The sequence below is a fragment of the Corvus hawaiiensis genome, chromosome 5 (assembly GCF_020740725.1).
Source record: "Corvus hawaiiensis isolate bCorHaw1 chromosome 5, bCorHaw1.pri.cur, whole genome shotgun sequence".
Classification (NCBI taxonomy): domain Eukaryota; kingdom Metazoa; phylum Chordata; class Aves; order Passeriformes; family Corvidae; genus Corvus; species Corvus hawaiiensis.
Genome location: NC_063217.1, coordinates 47220076 through 47244962, shown reverse-complemented (window position 1 = coordinate 47244962; position 24887 = coordinate 47220076). Strand labels below are relative to the sequence as shown.

Genomic DNA, 24887 nt, shown 5'->3' with positions numbered 1-24887 from the left:
TGAAGTAATCCCCTCTTGATGGAACAATACCCTCTGCTTGCAAACAGGTCCAAGGGTCAGAGCAGACCCTACTAGCTCAGCAGAAGGGGTCCAAAGAGTAGTTTTTAGAAGTTAAGATGTAACACTCTATGGTAATATAAGAACTCTTATAGGCTGTATGTAAATGCTATAGGATTTGTATCTTGTATTAGATTGGTTAGTGACAATTAGAATATTCAGTGCAGAAGATGATTTATTGTATTGTAACCAGGACTTCAGACATTCTCTCTCTTCTATTCATTCTCATTCTCATTCTCATTCACATTCTCATTCTCACTTCTCATTCTCTCTCTTCCACTTCCACTCATGCTCCTACTCTCTCTCTCTCTCTCTCTCTCACCCGTTCACTCTCTTGCTCTCTTGGGCCTGCTCAGAGCTGAGTCTAGCAGCTCTGAGCAGTGCCCCAATACCCACGCCCTTTACAATAAACCGGCTGAGTCCCAAGACCTGCCTATAGAGATCTCTCGTCTCCATCCGTCACCGTCTACGTCCGGCCGTCCCGACAGGACCCCAGAACACCCGAAACCTACAGTTTCCCTCTCTGAATTGCCCTTGGCTGCTTTTCAAAGACTATACACATCCTGACTAAGGAAAACACCTTCTCCCTTGCTCCCCTCCACTGCAGCATCCCAGCCTGTGCAATTAGATTAGGTTTTCAGCACACTTCCCTGCTCCAAGAGCCTTCTAAGCTCCTCCAAGCATCTAGTGGTTTTTTGGTCAAGTAAGAACCTAGCCATGCCTCCCAGAGCTACAGGTTGCCAGGTTCTGTCCTCCAACACCTTTGCTTAAAAAGCACTGCTGCTCCACAGGATGCAACTTGTATCTCTGGTTTGGCCTCAGGCATGCAGACTCCTTGAGGCATTAGACACATTAACTCCTCCTCTGTTAGCAAGCACATCTCTACCTTTCTTCTCCTCCTTGCCCAGAAGGCTCAGAAATACCATACAGGTCACAGAAGGGGATTGAACACTGGCTTCTGACTTTCAAAACAGGAAACAGGCAGGGGGTTTATCTGAAAACACACACAGAGAAGGTCTTTAAGTGCAAAGGAGTGTGTGGCATTTGGGATGCCGGCAGGAGAACTGCCCCACTCTCATACCCCCCACCTCCAGGCCAGTTCAGGCCAGCATGGCCTGAAGCCATACCCAGCATGGGACTTGCTGACATCAAAAGCAAAGAAAATTGCTCAGCTGTTTAGGCTGGCTTAAAGAGAATACTCCTGGCAGGTTTTAAGCCTAGAAAGGTTTTAAATGTTGCATCTTTCCAGTGTGCTCCTGCGATGATACAACGGGTGAGCAGGCAACCATGAATCAAAACTGCTCGCTCCCTATGGACCCATTACGAGACACATCTCTGACCAAGACGTCACGGTAGGTGCTTTCTGTATACAGGGCAGATAAGATGAAAGACCTCAAGGGAGATGCACATCTCTGTCCAGAGCGACAGCATCCCTTAATCATCCAGCTTGGTGAAATCGCTGAGAAAAAAAAAAAGGTCATGCAGTTGTCACTTAAAAAGCAAACTTCAATATTAGCAGTACACACAGACTGCTCTCTGGAAACTGTTTAAATAGGTGGAGGTTTCAAAAATATGAAAACTTGAGCAAAACCATGAGCAAGGGAAAGATGGCTAACTCAATCCTATCATTGCCACTTACGAATTATTCACTGTGCTCCAGCCCATGTGCATGAGGCACACTTTTTAACACACAGTGAGACTGCATTACAGATGGCTCCCTGCCATCTGTGCTAGGAAGTCCCTTGGACACGTATTTTGCAGCAATGCCATAAGGAAAACCCATGCTTGGGTCAACTCCTGTGCCTACAAAGGGAAGAAGGTCCTCTACCTGCCTGCTGCAGCTCTAGGGTAGTCACAATGGAGGCCAGCACAATTTCTATCTCTCATGGCTTGTGGCATTGCTCACCCTTTCTAGACACAGGTTTTTCAGCAGAAAAACACCAGCAAAATCCCACAGAAGCAACAGGGGTTTGAGGATTGCAAGAGGATTACAGGAAAACTAGTCCTGTATTTGGAGCCTAAGGCCACAACATCCTGCATGGATCAGTCTCATTCCAAGTACAGTCAGGTCCCCAAGGACTGGGGCAACAGAAGCATGCTGGGGTCACCGGTGGAGATTAGCCATCGGCCTCTTCTTGTGCGCAAAACTTTACTGCTCCCTTGCTGTATTTCCAAATCTGATTTCAAAAGTTCAGAGGAAAATTACATCAGTCTGAAAATGCCACATGGATTGCCAGCACCAATTCTTTTATTTGTTATTTAAAACAGGGGAGAGAGGAAAGGGAACAAATTATTTTGGAGAAACCCACTTTTTTTTCAGGAAGTAATCCCTTTGAGGGTCCAACCCAGAAGTAGTTTCTGCTGCCAAAAGCTGCCATGCCCAGAAGAGGTGGTGCACCTAAAGACTCACTGACTGCACATTCTTTGCAGTTCTGAAATGAGCATGGTCTTCTTGGGATGGACAAAAGCCAAACCAACAAAACATACCCTGGCATTTCTCTGCAGTGCTGGGTTACTGAATACGTGCCAGTAGGACTCCAGCAGCCAGACCTATCCCATGGCATGCAATTTTTCAATTTCCTGCAGCCAACAGATCTTGTAGCAGGATTTCTCCTACTGCTGCAGTTGTCCTTGTGTCACTGGTTCAACTTCATTAACCAGCCTTTGTGAAAATATAATCACACCATCAGAAAACCTCTGCAAGGGAAAAAATGAGACACAAGAGCTGCACCTCTTGGAGGGAATTCCAGGGGGAAGGTGGGTGGCCTGAGACTCCCTGAAGCCACATGTGCCCAGCCTACTCTTACTTGAGAAAGGACTGCTGAAGGTGAGGCTTTTTAAGAGATATCCAGAACCACTGGGCATGGACCACCCCATTACTTGCCTCAAAGGATGCTTTTTGGAGGCACCTTAAAAAACCAGATACTTACTTTCTATGCTTGGCAGTTTGTCTGATTTGCAAAGTCCCTCTTTCCATCTGCTTTATTTCTGGCATGGGCAAATTGATGATCACCTGGGGGAGTGCTGAAAGAGCGCACTACTGGGAAGTCCATTTGATGCTACAGCTCCAGCAGACAGGCTTGGCTCACCTCACAAATGCATGGTGGGACCAGCCAGAGAGACAGCAAAATACAGTCACCACTGCTTTCTTTACACAGCAGTTTGATTGAACCTCCTCTTGAATCTGTACATGAGAGTGTACAGATACAATTTCAACACCACACAGGGTATTAAACACCCATGGCTCGATCCACTAGTATCTCCCCTGATTGCGGCTCCACTAAGGTAAACAGCGAGACTTAACCAGAAGCTACATTTACCCACTTGTCCTTAGCATGAGACACATTTGTCACAGCTTTACCATTTCCTATGACAGACCTTCCAATACGAAGCTGGAAGTGATAACTGTGGAAGGGGGTTACTCTTGGCCTGATGCACAGAAAGGCAGCTATATGGATAAATCCTGCTGCAGGTATGGAGAGTTTGGGATGTAAGTCACAAACCAGGACCATTTCCTCACTGTCTACACTGATCAGCAAGGTATCATCTCCTCATGCACAGCTACATTTACTGAGATTTATGTGGATTTAACACCACACATCAGGGAAAATCCAGTGGCAGCAATGAAATACCAATGAAAACCCACTAACAGGAAAATATACTTCTTCCAACAGCAGAGTTACTGGCAGCAGCCTTCACAACAGGAAAACAGCAAACAGCATTAGGACCGTGACACCCACTGATCTGCACTAAACAGGTGCCTTCAACGGGTGTCATACTACAGTCCTCTAATATTCCTCCAGCAGATTCCATGCTGCATCTATCAGCAGCATTCCCAGCATGCCTTTACTTCCTCTCCTCAAGAAACATCTGAATGATCTGTCCAACACTTCAACAACCCAGTTTAATTATCAGGACAGGGATCTGCATTTTCTTGTTGCTGGCTGCCAAGCCTGTGCACATACACCTGGGTAGCAGGAATGAGATGCAGCCCTGCTCCAGCTAGTGTTCTTCTGCTCCACAGTGAGTATCTGCCAATCTACATCCAGCTGTCACACTGAATTGCCCACTGGGTTTCCTGGCTAAACCTTGTCCTGGAGAAGGCAGGGGGTGGCTCCAGTGGTCTGGCAGCACAGTCCTCACAGTCTCAAATGCCACCTGTTAACAATCCTGGAAGGGCTTCACGGTGGATAAATGCCACTGGGGAGCCCTAAATTAAATGGCAGGAAGTAAGCTGGGTAGGCAAAGGGAGAGACCCTAAAACACAGAGCATGAGGGGACAAGAGAAGGACAGGTCAGTCTCCAGGGCTTTACAGAAGTTGTGTGATGTGTCTGGTGTGTTGATGCACATGGAAGGAGATGTAATCATGTTCTTGCCTCCCATCACACCTCCAAGTGACAGGGGACAATGGCTACTCCATGCCTGTGTCCAAAGTGACAGCTCATTTCAACTGCTGGGCAAAGGAAGGGCGGACAAATGAGAGCCCTGGACAAAGGAATAAACCAGTCTACATGATCTCTGTCTGTACAGTGCAAAACCAAGAAAAACACAGTATGAAGGACATCTTAGCCCTACCTTGTTGGAGAAGCAGTGACAATGTACCTCACCAGCCTGAGCCCAGTCATTTTAGCATTACAGTGTAGAAGAGGGATTAAATTTCCTAAGGTCACTCAAAATAATTTTCTTAGGATAACTGTTTGTAAAGTTAAGATGTTTTAGCCATTATTAATCAAAATGGACTCTTAGAAATTTTCCTTTCCCAACAGGAAAGACAGCCCTTTATTTTTTTCTGGTTTAGTGGATGGATACACCAACATGCAAAGAAGTGGAGGTATCTCCAAGTAGCTTAGTGTAAAAGGAAAAAGTCACAAAGCCTAAAAATGTGTCCTACTGAAAGGAAACCTAGTGAAGACTGCAGTAATTATAGCCTGTGCAACATAAGCACTGCCCACCTCCCACCTCCCATATTTGAAGAGGCCAGAGTCCAGCCCTCCGCGCTGGAGACTTCCACCCTTTCCAAAGGGAGGTCTGCACTGGGTCTGACTGGCTCAGGCTCCCACCCCAGACATTCCCCCAGGCTGAAGATCCACTTACCTGCCTGGTTTGTGGTTACATTTACAGACACAAACTGCCGGGCTCCAGGGTTCTGGTCGGACACTCCATTCACTGCCTCAATTTCAAAGGTATAGTTTGTATGAGCAAGCAGATCCACCATCATGACAGAGGTGTTTTTCAGGCCGGTTTGCTGGGGGAGGTACCTGACATGACCGCCACACGCCTCACACAGACCCGAGTGTGAGCTGCACTTCTTGCATGCAATATAATAAGACACATCTTTCCTTCCACCAGTATCAGCAGGGGGAATCCATTCCAGAAAGACACTAGTCTCGTTAACATTTGAGATGGCACTCCGAGGAGCAGAGGGGGGTCCTGGTTTGTAAAGTGAGAAAAACACATGGTAAAAACAGTATTATCAGTCATCCTGCTCGCTACTACTCTCTAGGCTGAAAAGAGATGCCCCGTTGCTCACGTGTCAGAGAGTACATGGGGACCATTTGCAACAACACCTGAAGAACTGGGAAAACAGGGATTTGTTTTGAGCACTCTCACCTCACTCAAGAGATCTGTGTTGGGATGCAGTCACCTGTGCGGGAGGACAGGACACAAGGCTGGGTCAAACCCAACAGGAGGAGCACTGCACCCTGGCGCATTGTCTCTGGTGCTCTCCTTGCTCTTCAGCAAAGGGATTAGCAAGTCTTTGCCCTGTGCAAGTCACTGTTGGCTTCACCAGGGGCAAGATTCCCCCTCCTCACCCCACTGCCCCTATATCACTACCTCTAGGTCCTAAAAAACAGACACACACTGGGGTTTTCACACTACTTAGGTACTCAACTCAGATGCCAAATCTTTCCTCTGTGTGCACCCGCCTCTTCCCATCAGCCATTTGGCAGCAGTGAAACCCTAAGCTTGGGTATCCAAATCACACTTAAGCGAGACGCTCGATGTAGCCCAAAGCAGATGGTGATCTGCATGGGCCACTGGAAACACGGCCGTATCCAGCCACTCCATGGCAGCCCTCCTGGTCCCTGCCAGGCTGTAGCACGGCTGGTTACCCACGGAGCACTTGCTTACTTTGCCAAGCCTCCCCACTCAGGATGCCAGCATGGCATTGGCAAGGCTATCCAAGGAGGAACAGCTGCTGCAGAGGTACCAGAGCACCTGCAGAAAGTGAGCTGTTTCTCTTCATCCTGATGGGAGAGGCCACGGCTGGGCAAGCAAAGCCCTCCTGGAGGCACCTTCAAGACTGCTTCCTCGCAGAAGGGGCTGCAAGGGTTTTGTTCTTAACAGGCTTGTGTTGCAGATGAAGGGCAAGCTGCAGATACACCCTGAAGACAATGTGAAAGGACAAGCAGGAGTCTCATGTGAGATATCCACGTGTTCAGTACTCAGGAAATACTAATGAATGAGGAAGAGAGGGGAAATTTATAAAAGCAAGCCAGGATGGATTTTAGTCACAGCACCATCAGAAACTATACAGCAAAGGCTGGGGTTTTTCTGAAGGAAGGCAATGCAACACATTCCTCTTCAGTTTGAATGAAGTTGTCAAAACCCATGAGCAGTTCCTTGAAAAGAGGGAGACAAGTAGCTTCACTAGCTAGACATCCATATGAATCTAACAGGCTGACTTAGGCTGTCATCTTCGCATTTTGTTGTGATAATTAAACTAAATTTGTTATTTAAAACAGGCAGTGTATTGCAAAAATAAAATCACCTTATAAATCAGAAGCATTTTCCTCCACTTCCTTTTTCTATTCCCCTCTCTGAGTCTGTAAAATTGTTAACACTGATAAACTGAAACACTGTCAGGATTTAGACTCAAGCTATTCTGATTCAATGAGAAACTTGCTGCCAGAGGAAATAAATAATCCAGATGTATTTTTTTATTTTTCAGAGGAAAAGCAGTTGAAGAAAAAAGCTGAGTTAGCTTAGAAAATGCCAGATCATCTTTGTTTTGTTCTGTGATCCCTTCAGATCCCTAGAAACAGGGAGCAATCCACTCCCAAGCTGCACCCCAGGGATCCAGCACTATTTAGCTAATGACACTATCATACAGCCCAGGTCAGGACTGTTTTCTGCAGTGTCATACTTGTACTGACAAAACGGAAACTACGGAATTCATCACTGGAGCTGTATGGAGTTACATGTATTGCACTTGAGGATTTTTTGTATGTTTTTTACCAGTTAAATTGCCCTATTTTTTCTTCCACTGGATGAATGCCCTTTTGCTGATGCCAGTACTCCAGGAAAAAGTAAAGAACTCAAGCACGAGAAATACTTACTGGACAATGTGTCTTTATCAGGGGATAAATTATTACTTTTGTAAAGTCACCACAGGGTTTTACTTGCTCTGTACAGAAAAGTCAGCTACTCTTCTTGAAGGCTTAAAAACATCAGCTTCAGTGGAAATGTTTTAAAACTGCTGTGACTTTATAACCTATAACATTAGTGTTCTCACAGGACCTCAGAGAAAGGTCTTTAGTAGTCTACAGATATCTAACAAGACCTACTTGAAGAATCCTGAAACTGTACTTGGAAAAAACTCCGCTAAACCCCAGCTGGGAGAACAAAAAGGTATTTTACCTTCAGAAGGGGGGGGGGGCTCTGGATCTGCTAAGGTGGAAGGTGGTCTGCTTTAATTTCAAAACTCCTTTTGTCAAGGGCACAGATATTAATCTACTGACTTTTAAAATATATATATATAATTTTTGAATATGCTGCTTTATACCCTAAGATTCACCCCTTTTGCACCACAATTTCTGACAAGAGGCAAATATTTTCTGAAAACAAAGATATTGGTATTTTTCTTGATGGACAGCAAACCTGTTGTTTACTGATGATCATATTTTAAAAAATATAACCTAAGAGAGAAATTACCCTCAAGATATAAATACATGTACATACACACTCAAAGTTAACTGTAAATGTTTTGCAAGTATACTATTACAGTAAATACTATAAAGTCTTCGATTTGTCCCATGTGTCATAATACCACAAATATTTCCCCAACATGTTCTGAACGACAATAAGGCTACTTGTCAGAGACACGAGGAGGAAAGAAAAGGGTGCAACTGTTTTGGTTTTAAAAAGATGTTGTGCAAGGAACTGAAGCTAGGATTACTTAGTTAAGAAGAAATAAAGTGGAATTACTTCCTGGAAGACACATAATAATACGAAGAGAATTCTCAAACGTCCATCAGGACCAAAATTTTTTCTTTTTTTGTCTGAGAGCACTAATTATTTCAGAATGCATCACAGCACTATTCATTTCAAAATTACCAATCATTACTTATAAAATATACTTAAGAAACTGGAAAAATTGAACAAAAATGTATTCCTCCCCCGCCCTGTACTTAACTGAGCAAGTGACAGTGATACAGCAGCTAGTTTTCTTTAGTGATGCCAGTGGTGGTGGTGGTGAGGAGACTCATGCATCTTGGAACTGAAAAACACTCGCTTTAAATTAGAAAAATGTGATTTTACAGCTATACTGAGTGGCAAGGGGACTCTGCAGGTGTAGACCTGCAAACAGACATTGATGTATTCTCTAAAATTAACTGCATTTCTTGTTGAGGGAATCCTATGAATATTATTAACTTCTGTGACAATAAATAATCAAAACATTAAAAAAACCCTTGCAATATTTTCCTACCAGTTGTGACTCAAGTCTCTCTCACTTGTGTTTTAGTTCACAATGAGCTGTTGCCTTCCAGATATAACTGGACTGGTTTAAACCACTAGCGTCGCTACCTATTCTTTACTGCCCCTGCCAAAATTTTCTACCCCTGCTGCTGAGCTGGGAGAGCTCATGGGGCCCTCCTCATCACCTTCAGCACAAATACAGCAGGACTGGGACAAAATCCTAAGAAAAGCTGCATGGGGAAAGTGAGGGTGACAGAAGCACACAGAGAAGGCTTGGATATTCCACCCTGCTTTTGGGGTGGTAGGCGTGAATGCCAGCAGAGGCGCTGCAATGTCCTCAACTGCAGCTCCGGGGGCTGCAGTGGGCAACAGAAGCTGAGCTGAGCCTTGATCAATATTAAACTTCTCATCTGCCCCAGAAGGACTTGGTGCCCTGCCAAGCCATATCCTAACACAGCTTCAGGCACCATGTCTGGGCTTTAAACTAGCTTACAGTAAGCTCTCAAAACAAAAGTAAAACCCACCCTGAGAGAAAACCACCCAAACAGTAAAAGCCAACAAACACAGACAGCCACCACCAACAAATAAGCACAAAACCCCCAAACAAACATAAAAAGAAAATCCCATGGCATTTGCAGAGTCAGAAATTACAGCCTTTACCCACAAGATTCGAACTACACTGGAAACCTGGGGGAGACAGGCTCTTGAACTTTCCTTCTTTTTAAGAAGAGTTGTTCACCACACTTGCTTGTGCCTCTCTGAACCCTGCCTGATGCTGCTCAGGCCATAGGCATGCAGAAACATCTTCCTTGGGGATGGCAGTTCCTTCCCTGTGCTAATGCACCAGCAGGACAGACTGGATGCATACCCTTCCATTCTGAGAAGGGCAGAGAGCAACACGACTGATGGTGGGTGGGAGGCACAGTGGACCCCAGAGTCTGGCATAATGCTCTCTCGGTTGCTGGCTTTGGTTCTGTCTGCACAGAAAAGCCTACTTTATGAGTGTTTCCAGAGCTCAGGGTGTTTCCCAATACCATGCTGGACCACATTTATCTGATTTTTTCAAGTCAGGCCAAGGGGCAAAAAGAACATCAAGAAACGCTGGTATCAGGTTTTTCATGTTATAACCCACCCTGGCTATGGCTCCGAAAGACTCTGGCATACCTATTTAATAAACTGGGAAGTACTTGCATGACTCACCCCCCCAGACCACTTTGATCTAACAGCACCAGTGATTCCAATGCTGCCCAAGGCTGCCTTCTCCTTCTCTACAGCACAGCTTCCAACAGCCATGCTCCCCTGTCTGGTGAAAATCAAAGGCAGAGTTCAAGGGGCCCAATTCTGCTCCAAGTGCCTCCTGCAGGCAAGCAGAGAGCTGCCAAGGGCAATTTCCTTTGAGAGAGTGTCTCTCCAACAGGAACAGACTTTTTCTTTCCCTTTTTGAAGTGCAAACTTGGGAAGCTAGGAAGGACATCTGTAGTCACTGGGAAAGGCACAAAAGCTGCTACCATCCCTATATGATGCAAAGTACTTCCCTACAGTATGGAAGTCACCTCTGCACCATCATTCAGTGACTCTGAGCATGTATGGAGCCATAAACCTACTTTTTCCTCCACTGCTTAAGTTTCTTGGAAGCCCTAACTGCTCCTGCACCAGTAGTTCAACTCCATTTACAACCACAAAAATTACATTTGGAGCCTGACAGTCCCAGCTCAGATCTGTGCTATACTCAGCAGGACTAGATGGGGGCATGCAAATTGTGGCCCTAAGTATCTGAAACATAAACTGAAAAAGGAACTTTCAAGATACAGCTGACAGGACAGCTCATGGATGGGAAGAGAAGGGTAGAATTAGTGATTCTGATTACACCATCTCCACCTTGGACTCCCGGCACCCCAATGTGCCTGCTACACTGCCCGCCCCCTACTCCCAGGGGTAAGTTCTACGTTGTGGAGAAGCAGTTTCCATCACAGAGTTTTGAGAAGAGTGACCATCTCCAGGCAGATTGGAAAGATAGGGCTCTCTCCCTGCTTGTTTACTGAAAACAAGCTGTGGGATGACACCAGGCAGGACCATGGAGATTGCATCCATGCTTGCCTGTGGCTGGCAAGCACTACCCATGCTGTATTCCACGTGCGTGCCCCACGCTGGTACCTGCACACATACCGCACGGATGTCTGGTGCCATGCTGCTGGCTGAGTCCACCCAGGAGTGCAGGGGGACAGACGGAACATTTGCTCATTACAAAAACCCTTCCTGGCTTTGATGCCAGCTTTTGAAGCAAAAAGCACTGAAAGGTCTCTTCTCATGTAATTGGAAGCACGGTGGACAAAGACAGTGACATTACAAGTGTGTCAAGACTATTTCAGACTCCAGTGCAGAGCCTGAAAAAGCACATTAGTTAGTAACATAATGTCTAGTCACAGTACAGGAACAGCTCGAAAGGATTAAAAACAACCCTATAAGCACATGCTTACTTGTACAGGCCATTGTAGGTGGGTCTGATTCCTTCCTAAAATAGTGTTCTTCACACAGGCAAGATGTGGATGCTTCATCAAGTGTGTAGCTGTGAGGGGGACATTTGCTGCAGGATGGACTGTGGGGTGAAGCTTTGAAGAACCCAGGTCTGCATACTGTGAAAAGAAGAACCACAGGCTAAGCTCTCCCATCATAAAATTAGTCTCTTTACATTTCCTTTTAAAAAAACCCCATATCTTCAGCTATAAAACAGACAAACACTCACAAGCTATTTAGTTTGCATATTTTAAAACAGTCTATGCTACTAACAGATAGTGCATACTTAAATATCTGCATGAAAAGAGAATGTGAATTTCTCGATTAGTTTTTTCCCCTAGCATCTGCCATTGCTGGCTATTTATTTTCCTTGTTGAATGCATTAGAGGTAACATCTTCTGGGCTCTGCCTTAGAAAACATTACTGTGATTTTTTTTTTTTTTTTAGTCTTAGGAAAACAGGTAAAATACATTTCACGGTTTTTGTTTAAGATATTCTACACCCAGAAATCAATGTCTCAGCAAACAAATAGCAACACAGTGGTGGAGGGGATCTCAAGATCGACATCTTTAAGACACTGTGACAAGGCTACTTCCCTAGGGTCTTTCCCCCCACAAACCTGTGATGAATTTTAAAGTGCTCCATATGACAGACTATTCTGGGTATAGCCTGAACCAGGCATGCTCACCATACAAGATATTCCTTCCAGCTCCGATATATATGCATGACAAGGCACAAAGACTTGATCAGAGAGCTACTTTTTTTCTTACAAATACATGGCTATGGGTAGCTTGGGATTATTTTTTAAAGTAGTTTGAAATGAATACAGTAATATCTTGTTTCCATCCTCCTGAAACAAGTGCTTTTTCACCTATGAAAAGCTCTCTGTACTTCACCTGTGTATGCACACTCAACCAGAAGCAGTGACAGCCACAGGTTTGCATGTGTTTTTTTAGGAAAACACCCAGCTGGCTCTGTATCATACCATTATATACAGAATTACAAATGCACTGTTAGCAAAAGGAGGAAATGTTGATTTTCTGTTTGTCTCAAAAGGCAGAGACATGGAGACATGTTAAAGCAGCTCCAAAGTGCTGTTACCTTTTTCTTCTGAATTTCTTTAAAATATTTCTGCCCAGTATAATATTAATGATGCACAGATCTGCTATCAGACTTGGTGAAGTTACCTGGAAATCCCAGAGCCTTCCCATCTGCATTCAAGCTTTCCCAGCTGTAATTAGCTTGCAAAGAAAATGAGTTCACAGCGAAAGCACTAATATTATCCCATCAGGAATGTCCCAGACAATCACAGCAATGTGTTAAAATTCAGCAAGTGATGACAGAATTCATCTTCACCATAGATAAAGTATAGGTTTTTACTAGTGATCCCTTTCCTCTGATGGACCAACTAGGACAACTGCTTCTGAAGTTGGCTCTGCTTCCTGCAGTACCAGAGGAACTCTCTTGACATCTTCCCTGTTACATCAGTAGTTTCTTCACCAAAGGTGAGACACTTGCACATCAATTCCCAACTCCCAGAGCTTTGGTAAGTCTTTGGTGATGAAAATCACTCATGCATCAAATGTGGTGTGGCTCAAGAGCATCCAACAGACCTCCCTGAGGGCCCAGCTCCACAGCCTTGCCTGGACTACGCACCTCTCCCAGCAAGCACCACACAGTCCTGAAGCAGGTCCCAAGCCCAGCACAGGCTGCCAGGTCACCATCATGGATCTGCAGTCTCTCCCCCCTGCCGTAGCAGGTGATCATCTCCCTGCTGACCTCCCCAAACCCAGCATCCCCCCCACACTATTCCCCAGCTTCCCTTTCTTCCCACAAGACAGGTAGAGAACAACTAGTTGGACTGGAGGGATTTACAGGTTTTAAAAATCCTTTTTCCAAAATTGCTCATAATCCAACCAGTATTCCATTCCCAAGCTGTGGTATCCATCTGTAGGCTGCAGTTGTTCTGGTTTGTGCCCAGACACCAGGACCAATGAACAGATCGAGGGCTGAATCTATTCTTGATGGCTTTTAGCAGACTTGCCACAAAGCTGCCTTCATGCTTTATGGTACATCCCTCAGTTTCCAGCACATAGGTAAGTTCTTTTATTTATTTCACAATCACCTTCAAATGCTGCCCTACCTACAGCAAGGACTGTTACACAGTCTCTGGAGAGTCTTCTGGGAGAGCAGACCACCAAATGGTTCCTCTCTAGCCCACAATTTCTATTTCAAAGCCAACTCAAACTCACTTGCACACGCAGACAACAGAGATGAGGAAATGTAAGCACGAAAATGTGCAACATATAATGATGGCAGTGCACATCTAGTGTGTATTCAATGTAATTAGCCCTCAAAAAAGGACTTGAATTTATCTCATTATGTTCTATCAAGACAGACAGAAAATCATTACAGCACAAGAGTTAACTGTGCTTCTATTTTGTGCAAAGCAGCAAATGCAAAACAAGTCAGTTTTCCTTGATAGATTTTCAACGAGGTGGAGCTTGTTGATGATGGTAGGATACGTAGCTCAGCTCAAAGGGAATGTGTGGTTTTCATGAATAAATATAGAGCCAAGAGATGCACAAGGCCAATAACCCATGTTTTAATGAGAGGTGTGAAATAGAACTGACTAGACCAATTTTTCTGTAAACTGCAGGCTCTCATGGGTCAGGTAAGCCCCATCTCTATTCAAAGAGTATTAGGAGGAATACTCAAGAGCATTATGTTACACTGAAGATTTCAGCATGAGTCCTTAAAACAAACAGGCAGCAGAGCAGCATCCTGTCAGACTGAGGTGAAATATTCCTGTGTCAGTTAGAAAGGAAGAATTCAGGGACAGGAGATGGGTTATGCAAAAAAGGGGAGTATAGACAATCAAAATATATGCAAGAAGTGCCACAGTGAATGGTGTTGGCTGAATCCACACACCTGCAGCAGTTGCTCTGGGGAGGGCAGGGGGATTTGCAGTGTTCCCCCAGCACAGTCTTCCAGGCTCTCATGACCAGCAGCTCCTGATGGAAACCCCACTTGCATTCCCATGCTCAAGAGCAGAAGCAGCTGTAGCTCCATGGGTATCTCAGGCACACCTAGCACCTATTACAACACTTTGCTCTGTATCCTTCCCTGTGTTCGTTTTGTACACAACACAAAGGAGAGGACAGCCTGTGAGATGCTTCAAACTGCAATCCTTTATCAGACAGGGATGCTGTGATGAAACAGACCCTCTTTAGATGAAAGCTGACCCAGAGGCACCCTACACTTCCACACTGCAGAGCAAGTATTACAGTAGGTGGATGAGCAGAGTCATGGATGAGCAGAGTCTCGGCTGAGCTCAACAGCCAAAAGCAGGAGCTGGTACCCTGTCCATTTTCTGTCACTGGTGGCAATGTCTCCGACATTTTGGAAATTTGTTTCAGAGCAGAACAGGGCCAAAAACAACTTACCTTGCACGTATCTTGGGTTTTGGTCTCTATCCTACCATTCCTTTTCTGACAGTCAATCTTATAATCTCTTCATAAAGTATACATGACTTTATTTAAAATTACATGGGTGTCTGGTGTTTAATTCCTAATTAAATCTTATTTTAGTCTTCTTATATTTTTATCTCAGTATTTCCAGTTCACCAGCTGTTGAAAGGATACACAGAACCAGCGCAGTACAGTCATACAGATAATGGTACTATCTTTCTTTTAAAGGGGATAGGAAAGCAGGAGAAATAAGATGAGCTTAAGACTCCCCATAATCTGCTGCAAGCCAGCTGAAAAGAAATGAAATCAAGTTTTAAACTGTTGATGAGATCTGCTTCTGTTTTCTTAATATTAAAACTCTTTAACTGATTAACAGCCAGTGATGTGTGAAAATAGTCTTTAAATTAAATTGGTCGCTAGAAAAAAAATTATTATTTTTAGAGACAGCAAATACGCCATAAACAACCTGCTAGTGTTAGGTACAAGTGGGATGTGTTTCTGTTAGTAGCACATCCATTATTAGCAAATCAATTTCACTCTCTTTATTTTTAATAGCAACCACAAAATGTGGCATGCACAGAGCATTAACATCTGCGTAGCCTCTTGCTGCACATTTCAAAGGGGCCAGAGAGAGATGGCTGCAGTGAAGAATGGCAGGAAGAGCATCTTGGGATGGCAATGGTGTGAGCAGATCCCTTAAACCAGCAGCAACTTGATTAGAAAGTGTCTTTGTACCTTGCAGAGGGGAGCCCACAAGAGCCATGCTGAAAGACACTGGCTCCTGGAACGTGGGTGGATGGAGGTAGAACCACTGGTCCTCTTACAGTGAAAACTGGCCTCTGTGAACAACATGCTGAATGTGCTAGACCAGTAGTAGAGACAGTGAGTACCAGGGAGGAGAGGGGAGAAAAAGCCAGTAACATCAACCAGCTGGGACTACTTGGCAGATTATTTTCTGCAAGCCTTAACATCAAAGGATTTGCAGCTGCATCCCTGGAACCATCCCTTCCCTGAGCTTTGGCTGAAGACTGCAGCCCATGGGCAGGGCTACTCTCCTCTCCAGCTGACCCCTGCTGTCGCTGCACACTGACCCAAGACTACGCATGCTGGAAGCAAGGACCACATCTGAAGCTTTCCATATTCACATGACCATGTCAGTAAAACCACCCAACTATCATAGAATCACAGAATCATTAGGCTGGAAAAGACCTCCAAGATCATTGAGTCCAACCTTTGACTGAACACCACCATGTCAACTAAACCATAGCACTAAGTGCCACATCCAGTCATTTCTAGAACACTCCCAGGGATGGTGATTCTACCACTTCCCTGGGAAACCTGTTTTAATGCTTGACAACCCTTTCAGTGAACAAATTCTTCCTGATGTCCAACCTGAATCTCACCTGGTGCAGCTTGAGACCATTTCCTCTCATCCTGTCACCAGTTGCCAGGGAGAAGATTTCCTTCTTAAAGTACGTCCCGCCTTCCTGGACCTATTTGTTATTATGGAGTGTTTCTGAACCAGTGTCCTGAACAGGCCAAAGTTTGCCCTCTGGAAGTCCAAGGCAGGTTTTGTTGACCCTCTTCCTTACTTCACCAAGAACTGAAAGCTTTATAATTCCTTGGTCACAATGCCCAAGACGGCCTTCGACCATCACATCTCCCACCAGCCCTACTCTCTTCATAAACAGCAGGTCTAGCAGGGCACTGCCTCTGGTAGGTTCACTCACCAGGTGTGTCAGGAAGTTAGTATTCCACACACTCCAGGAACCTCCTAGACAGCCTCCTCTCCACTGTGTTGAGTTTCTAGAAGACATCCAGCAAGTTAAAGTGTCCCACAAGAACAAGGGATAATGTGAAACGTCAGCCAGCTGCTTGTAGAATACTCTGTCTCTTCATCCCATAATTAGTATTAGTGGGAATTCCAGTTTTGTCCCTGTAGAGAGAGAAGCTAGGAAACATGACCCTATAAGCCTTGAAACCCCAGGAGATAAAGAAAAAGTCCAACTTATTACTCTCTTTGCACTCTTGTGATGCTGGGAGGATAAGCTCACAGTACTTAAATGCTTAGGATCAGTAAAGCGACCTTTCACATGTCCCAGAAAATAAAACTCAAACAGGAATTACACTGTCTCCCTTGCAGAGTGCCGAATTAGTCTCCACAGTAATCAGAAACCACAAGTGTAACTCATAAGGCAGTGCCACTAATCCACAAATAAAGCTGAAGGACTAAATCTAACAAAAATTAATGAGGATAAGGACACCTACCCTAGATGGAGCACAGGTTATCTGGCTGAACCTGAGGTTTCCTCCCCAGCCTGGAAAGCCCCCTTGCTTCTCCTTCACATCCTCAGTCCCATTTACATTTCCAGACTGCCAGCTTCTTCAGACAGGGACACACAGCTCAAATTGTCATGGCTTTTAAAAGTAACCACAGTGTAAAACTCTCTGCCCCATGGGCAGACCCACAGTCCACAATGAGGCAGCTCTCAGCTGGAACACAGGCAGGATTTGGAGGGATGTGTATGTGTGCGTATGTGTGTGTGTTTTCAGCTCTGTAGCTCATCAACTCTGCTTTCATTAGCACATTGCTCTGGTGCAGGGAATATGCCTTGAGAGTTGAAGGATCTGAGCAAAAACAAGCTACAAATAAATCAACCCCTGTTCTCCAGAGCTGCCATGCCTTGAAGTGTTTGCACTGAGAAGAGGGGGCTGCTGCCTCTCAGATGTGTCCAAAACCTATAAAAGGGTTTATCGAGGTACAGTCTTTACAATGCGGAATCAATTAAAATGCTGAGAGGCTCCAAGCCTCAGCTTGTGCTCCTGACACGCTCTTTTACTTACAAGAGAAAACAAAACAGAAACCCACAATGGACTGTCTGCATGTCTCCCAACAAGCATAAACATATGAACGCCAAGCTCTTCTAAAAAGTATTTCAAGAACTACAGCAACCCACCACAGAGCATCCTTCTGCAGAATTTACAAGCAGGCTCCCAAGAGCTAATCCTGCCCTCCCTAACAGCTTTCCTGAACTGCAGGCTGACACTGAAATTGCTGCCAAAGCTATAAAGCTATAGAAAAATGTGTAAAATGCCCCGATTATATCTCTTTTAGGCTTGGTCTCTCTATCTGCAATAGTGCTATGTTGCTTCCTGTAGCATGCCTTGGGGATTTGAAGGGAATTAAATAAATACCCACTAATAAAACACTGTAATTCGAAGCTGCCAGTTCGCTTCAATCCAGTAGACTTGCCAGCATCTTTCAGGACATCCAGCACCCAATGCTGCAGTCTAAGACCTGCTAAAGGTCCTTTTAAATCATGTCCTGGAGCTTGCTGGACAAGGGAGGCATCTGCAGGGTCTGCACTTTGAAAAAGAGACTCGGCCCCTATCTTGGATCTAAACCAATTCATGCATCTCAAATGGGAAATATTCTTTAAAGCTTTTTTGCTTTTGTTCTAAGAAAACATTGTCTTTTGATGCTGTCTTGCCCAACCCCACACTAACTTAGGCTGAATTATTTCCACTCTGCATTGAAATCAGCTCTAGCTCTGAATACAAAAACAACCTTAAAAACTAGAATATCAATAAATTAGTACTTTCAGTTCCTTCCTCTGAAATACCACTTTTTTCTATCACGTGGCTCACTAAATTGTCACACAACAATTTATGACATAACCGTAGTTGCTAGAAAACTAAGAATTAACTGCCACTAATGACATTAATGTCTTTGTTCTAAATGGTATAAAACTTCATCACATGGCATCACTCTGAAAAATTCATCAAATTCCCAAGTAAACTACATTTTCAAGACATAAAAATACCTAGAACACAACACATTTGAAAATGCTCATGCTTACATTAGTATCTTAATGGGCTATATTTCTGCACATTCTGACTTTGCTCTAAAGAAGATTTTAAAGCAGTCAATGAGGCAAAACCTGAGTCAAGCCTAAACTCTCAGCAGTGTGATGGAGGAGCAGGGAAAGAGATTTATCCTGGCATATATGCAAACCCACACTATCATTTGGGTTTGATTTTGCAGAAGGAAAGCAAGCTGTGGAAAATAAATGCTCTTAGGGGAAACAGATGATTTTTCAAAAGCACTCAGCACTGTGCAGGCTTGCTCCCTCAGGCTGTGTCACAACTGCAGGGCTAGATGGCTGTGCTTTGGTTTTGTGGGGGTCTTTCTTTTTGCCAAACTTTCCTGTCCAAAAAAACACTGAGAGAAACTGGTACATTTCTAGAGAAAGCACCACTTAAGGTGAAGTGTCATTTCCTAGCAAACCCAAAATTTCTGTGACCAGCAGCTGCATGCTCTCATCACAGGCAGCATCTGCAGACTTCCTTGCTCTCTGGCTACAAGGGACAAATCCAGATGGATCTCACTGAACCCCAACTATCTGGCTTACAATAAAAAAAGGAAGTCCACATCCTGTTGCTACAGCTTTTCTGCCTATTATATCTATAAAATATGTATCTTCACAAATTTCCCTGTCTCTAAAAATCTGTGTATCTTCACTTTGTTCTGCGAGGTGTGGGACAAACATGCACTTAAATTACTCCTAAATTACTGTCTTTGGTTTTTTAATGAAGACAAACTGAAATCATTTTACTTCCCTTAAGCAGAGGAAGCCATGATTTACAATGCTGCACCTAAAGGAAAAACACAATTTAAGACACAGAAGGCAGCAGAGACACATTTGTTTCTGCACGCTTGTAAACATAACTTGAGATGCCCGGCTCCACATAATCCAAGAGGCACAGGAGTCTGCTTTGGGGGTTTCTGCACACAAAGACACACACGCGGGTTATCCTTTGTTATGCGAATGGCGACTTACACATTCAAGCTGCATTGCCGTGCTAAGCGAGGGGAGGATTGATGGACAAGCCACAGAACTCCCTCGAGTTCAACAGCCACATTGACTGCATAGCAAAAACAAGCATCGTCCCTAATGGCAACTGGGGGACAGGATCCAACTTGAAAATGATGCAGCCAATACCCTCCTGTGTCCATTTTATACACCTATTACAGACAGTAATGCAAAGATCAGTTGGCAAAATCTCCTGGAAAATAGGGCTCTTCAAAGTTACATGTTTGCTGGCACAGTACTACAATAAAAGGGTTTTAGTCTTTTGGTTCAGCCTGCCATAGGGATTTGGAGCCCAACCGGCAAAGAAAGAAATATTCTTTAACTATGTTGTGGTTTGGACAACTGCAAGCCATTGTGGTTAAGAAATATGACGATTGGGAGGATTCATTTTGATGATTTATGCCACGTGTGTTAACCAACATTTTAAGGTTTTAGCCTGAACTAATAAACTGTACATATGTAGACAGTAAAGAGAATTAAAAATTCTTAAAATATTTCCCTCTGATTGGCTCTACCTTGCTCAACTCCGTTTGTGTGAACAAGATTTCTTGCTGGTATAAAATCAGCCTTTCCTCTGCTGAGTATTCGGTCCAAAATAGGCAGCATCCCACCAATCTAGAGTGATGCTAAAACCTACTCAAAAGGATCCTTTCAAAGCTGGCATCAAATGTTTAAGGGCTTGTTTGCTTCTAGCTTTATGATCATCTGTCTCAGGAGGTAAATTCGGCAGGATTGGCTGTGGACAATTTGTTTTAAAATTGTTTCTCTGTAATTTATGGCTGAACATATGTCACTCCAGACACATCTATTCAAATTCCATCAGAGGGCGATGGAGATGGATCTTTTACAGTCCTGACCAAAAAAAGATAGGAAGGATTTATCCAGAGTTGACAGAACTAAGTGTGCTAAATGGGTTCATGCACAGAACAATGATTCTGGGGAAGTGGTGTTTCTTGGTGTGTGGGTTTTGTTGGGGTATTTTTTTGTCATTGCAAATTTAAGGTACAGGTGATGCTAGCCAGTTTTGCCACAGGCAGGCAGCTGAGAGGTGCACAGAAAAGAAACACGGACATATCTCTTGGGGAACACCTCCCTTCAGTCATGCCTCCTTCCACAGAAGCTTATGGGTTTTTGCACTGGAGCACACTGGTTGGAGTTACAGATGGAGGTCTCACTGAGCTAAATTCTGCCTTGATATGAATATGAGATGCTCTGCCCTGTTAGGAGGCCACAAACCAAGGAGTGTGTGCAAGGAAGACAAGAAATTTAACCAGGAAAGCTGAGCAAGCCCTAAACACACAGCCAAGTGCAGAAACATCAAGCAGTTATCCTGTCACATGCAGATAGAACACCTTCATCATTTCAGTTTAATTAACCAGACATAAAATTATTGAGATTATTTGCTAAGTTGATTAAACTACCCCTTTGGGTCAGATGAACACTGCAACACTACAGTTCATCTGCCTTGCCAAGTAACTCCACCAAACAGCTCCTCTTTAGGAACAAGCTCAACAAAGTCAACCTCAACCTGAGGCATTGCTGGCTCTTCCCATGTCAGCGTGACAATATTGGGAGCTTTTCTTCTGCACTGCGATCCTTCAGAGAACTTATTTCAGTACAATATCTCCTGTTTCTGGAGGAAAACTTGCTGCATATAAAAAAATGCTCAAACCCAAGATAAAACAATATAACTTGACACTTTAAACCTCCTGGTTCTGAAGCCAATCTCAGTACTATTTGGGCAGGGAGCCTTGTGGCTTTTGGCTGCTGGAGTTGGGTCATCCTTGCCATGAACTAGCTAGAACTGCTATGACTCCGGCCCAGTCAGAAAAAATCCAAAAGCCCAGAGAAAAAAAAAAAAAAGCAGTTATATCCCAAGAAGATATTTTATCAGACTATAAAAAGTACTTTTCTGAGACAAAAGCATAAATTGGGAGGAGATGTCCTGCTAACATCCCAGTCCCCTGCCTCTTCTTATGGGCTTTGTTCTTGCCCCAAAAATGGCTGTTTGACATATGCAACTGTTCCAGAAATTCACATATGAAGCAAAAAGTAAAGCAGAGCAAACACTGCCTTCCCTCTTGCTACACAAAGCCTTGCCATGATGTCCTTCGTGCCAAATCCATTTCCCCATACCATAAAGCACTAGCCTGAAGCACATCTTGCAGCAACAATGCTGGCCATTCTCACAGGCTTTTTATTTAAGATTCTGAGCTGCCAAAGCTTAATTTATGGAGATTTAATTCTCAAACTATTATAAAGGAATACTGTTGCTCACATGTAGCTCACATGGCTCTCCAGCTATATCCAAAGAAACAGGCATTGCCTTTACAAGCCTATTTGCCCTGGAAACCCAGCACTTCTTTTATTTCTAATTTTTGCTGCATCTCTGCACCCTTGCACTGTATCAACTTCAACAGTCTTTCTAAGTCAGCTTGGGGAAAAAAAAACCAAAGCAAACCTTCTGCTTTACAGAAACCATTCATGTTGGGTTTCTTCACAGGAAGACTGGAAGACAGCAAGCGGGGAGAAAAGGGAGCAGTTGGCATGGGCGCAAGGGCAGTGCACCCTTGCTCTGGCATACTTATGCCTCACAAGAAAAAAGACTGCAACCTCCTTGCTTTGGATCTCATACACAACCACCCTCAACAGCCTGCCACTCCTCATTGCCAGCTCCAATTCCACACCTTGTTTTCAAAGCTTTGTCAAGTGCTGTGGCATCTATCCTGCCCACTAGGTAAGGATGGTACAGGAAGATGCTGCCTGTCCTCTCAGCAGCCCTGAAATGTAGAGACTGCAGGAGAATATGAAAAATCAGTCTTGTCATGACGAAGAAAAAAAAAAAAACCAAAACCTGAGAGGGAAAAAGAGTTTCCTAGCCTTTTTGAGAAGAAAGCCTGAAAATGAGAACACCAACAGCAAAATCAGCTGAAGGCACATGTAAGAAGTCCACTATTAATTCTTTTATTTGAAGAGGTACACTTTGCACTGAAAGACCAAATGGGAGTTTCCTGACTGAAGCATGGACTGGTAATATTTTCCTCCCTGCCATCTCTTGGCCTCCCCAATATCTAGCATCCATTCCATTTGGATGCACTTCTGGATGTTGGTTTCTTTTCAAATGCACTAGAGAGCAGCCAGAAACCTCTGTGGCTCTGAGACTTAGCCCAAATACCATTCACAATTTATTTTCTTCAAATTTGTGCAAGTGGTAAAAACACAAGGTTCATTATTCCACGCAGAAATTCTCTCATCATCCAGCCAAATTTAAAAATAAATAGTTGCAATTAAATGTGTCGCTACATTATTTATGTAGATGCATTCAATTTGTAGAAAGCTGCTATAAAAATACTCCCCTTCAATCCATAGGAAATTTATTGCACTTTTATTGTATATTTCCTTCTCCCTGCTCAAATGTATGTTGCTCCCTGCCTTTTTTTTACCCGTGTTACTTAACACATCATTTTCCAGCCACTGTTTCTCCTACATTTGTCTTGAAAGAATGAGGGATGAAATCCAAATCCAAATGTTTCTTGATTATTTGTGAACAAGGCTGCTAAATGATTACTAGACAGATAATTCCAGTATTTCCCTTGCAATCAAGCACCACTCCTTGTCTCTGCACTTGGCTCTTACAGCTGTTGGGTAAATGATATGCACCAAGGCTGCCCAAGGCTTCAGAGTGCATATTAATTCTGTCAGGAACTCCAGACACCCTAAAGAATTGTTAATTTAACAACAGACTGTGAAATTATTTTTTTCTTTCTATATTAATTTCTGTGCTATTTGAAAGTGACTTCACTGCCCTGACTGTCTTTTGGCATGAAGAACAGAGGGTATTTCATCCTGTGAGGAAATAACTGGAAGCTTTCTCCCCAGCATTCCCTATATTCATAACCAAATATATGAAACAACTGCTAATAAAAACAGGTTAACTTGTTGCAGGTGTTCCTCTGTCAATTTAGCCAGGTGATATTAGGAAAATCTGACAGGAAGCACAGTGATATATTTAATTTGTGCCTTGACATTTTGATTCTGTTTGTTAGAGTGTATGTGCAGGGATCTGGCTTTTTCTCCAAGACCTCTATAGCTGTCAGTCTGTGCAAACAGGATTTGACAAGATGTCCATTTAGCAGGATGGGAGGGCAAAGGAAAAAAAAGAGAGGTGGAGAGACCAGGTATCTGGGTAAAGCTGCACTGCAGTGCAAAAATAGATACTTTACACATACCGAGCAACTTGAAAAAAAAGAGCAGCTTGATATGCAGGATCTGAGACAGTTTGCATCCTTTAATCAATAGCTCCTTCGAGAAAAGTAGCCAAGAATAACAAAAATAGATGGCAGAGGAGAGACAAAAGGCCAGAGTTGGGGAAGGCATAGGATCACTGCACAATCACCCACAGAAAAGATTTTTGGCTAGTCTTAATTGTTTTTTAAAAAGAGAGAGAAAAAAAGGATGCTTTCATTTGCTTGAGAGAAATTGGATTTAAGAATAAATCTAAATAGGAAGCTTTGCTTTCCAAGGCTGCCGTTTTCCAGCCTGAGGAAAGATGCAGAAGGTGATGAAGCTATCTCTTCCAGGCATAAGGTAGGAATTTAGAAGCCTTCAGCTTGTTTCTCCCTGCAAAGAACTTTGGACCAGAAGCAAGCAAATAATTTACAATGAAATAGAGTACAAAATAGCTACAAAGATGAAGCAACAGAAAATGAATGTTGCATTTAAACAAGACAGTAACTAGAGTTTAGAGATTTATGGTAACTGGCTGGTGTATAAAGATAAGAAAGGGACTCTGATAGTCTGGGTGATTCCTGCATCTCTGCAAGCATGTTTTAAAAGCAAAACTGAATACACACCTCTGGTTAAAATTCAGACCAAAAGTGTTAAATAGTGATGTTTAACCATACCTTACCTTTCAACATGTGCCAATGTCACTACAGGGCCTCTACACAGCATCAGCCACACTAGTGCTGCCTACAGGTTGCATGACCAGGCAAAGGCTTGCCTTTTCCTCCTCCAGAATGCATGACAGCTGCTCCCAACACATCTACACCAGGCTGATGAGAGGCATCTTCCTCTTGCCCTCTTCTCTCAAAGGCCATGCCACTGAACACACAGTTTTCATGGTCCAACGCATATGAGAGATCAGAGGAAGAGTCCAGCCCCCAACTCACATGGGACCAGCTGGGTGCTGTCTGATGGACAGGAGAGCTGGCCATCCCATGGCTACGGGAGGACACATCCCATACCACCACGCATCCATCAACCTACAGC

At 43.8% G+C, this 24887-nt stretch overlaps 1 protein-coding gene across 12 annotated transcripts in view; it reads right to left on the bottom strand.

The window, feature by feature from the left end:
- Positions 1 to 24887, bottom strand: part of EPHA5 (EPH receptor A5) — a 196013-nt gene that overhangs the window by 77691 nt on the left and 93435 nt on the right. For 9 of the 12 annotated variants that reach the window (XM_048303217.1, XM_048303221.1, XM_048303218.1 and 6 more), the window contains exons 4-5: positions 11236 to 11391; positions 5153 to 5488 (exon numbers count right to left, since the gene is read on the bottom strand). The exons of 1 other annotated variant lie outside the window; for it this stretch is intronic. In XM_048303217.1, coding sequence (XP_048159174.1) covers positions 5153 to 5488; positions 11236 to 11391 — 492 coding nt within the window. The remainder of the gene's footprint in view (positions 1 to 5152; positions 5489 to 11235; positions 11392 to 24887) is intronic. 2 more of the 12 variants (XM_048303224.1, XM_048303225.1) reach the window with 1 other exon arrangement.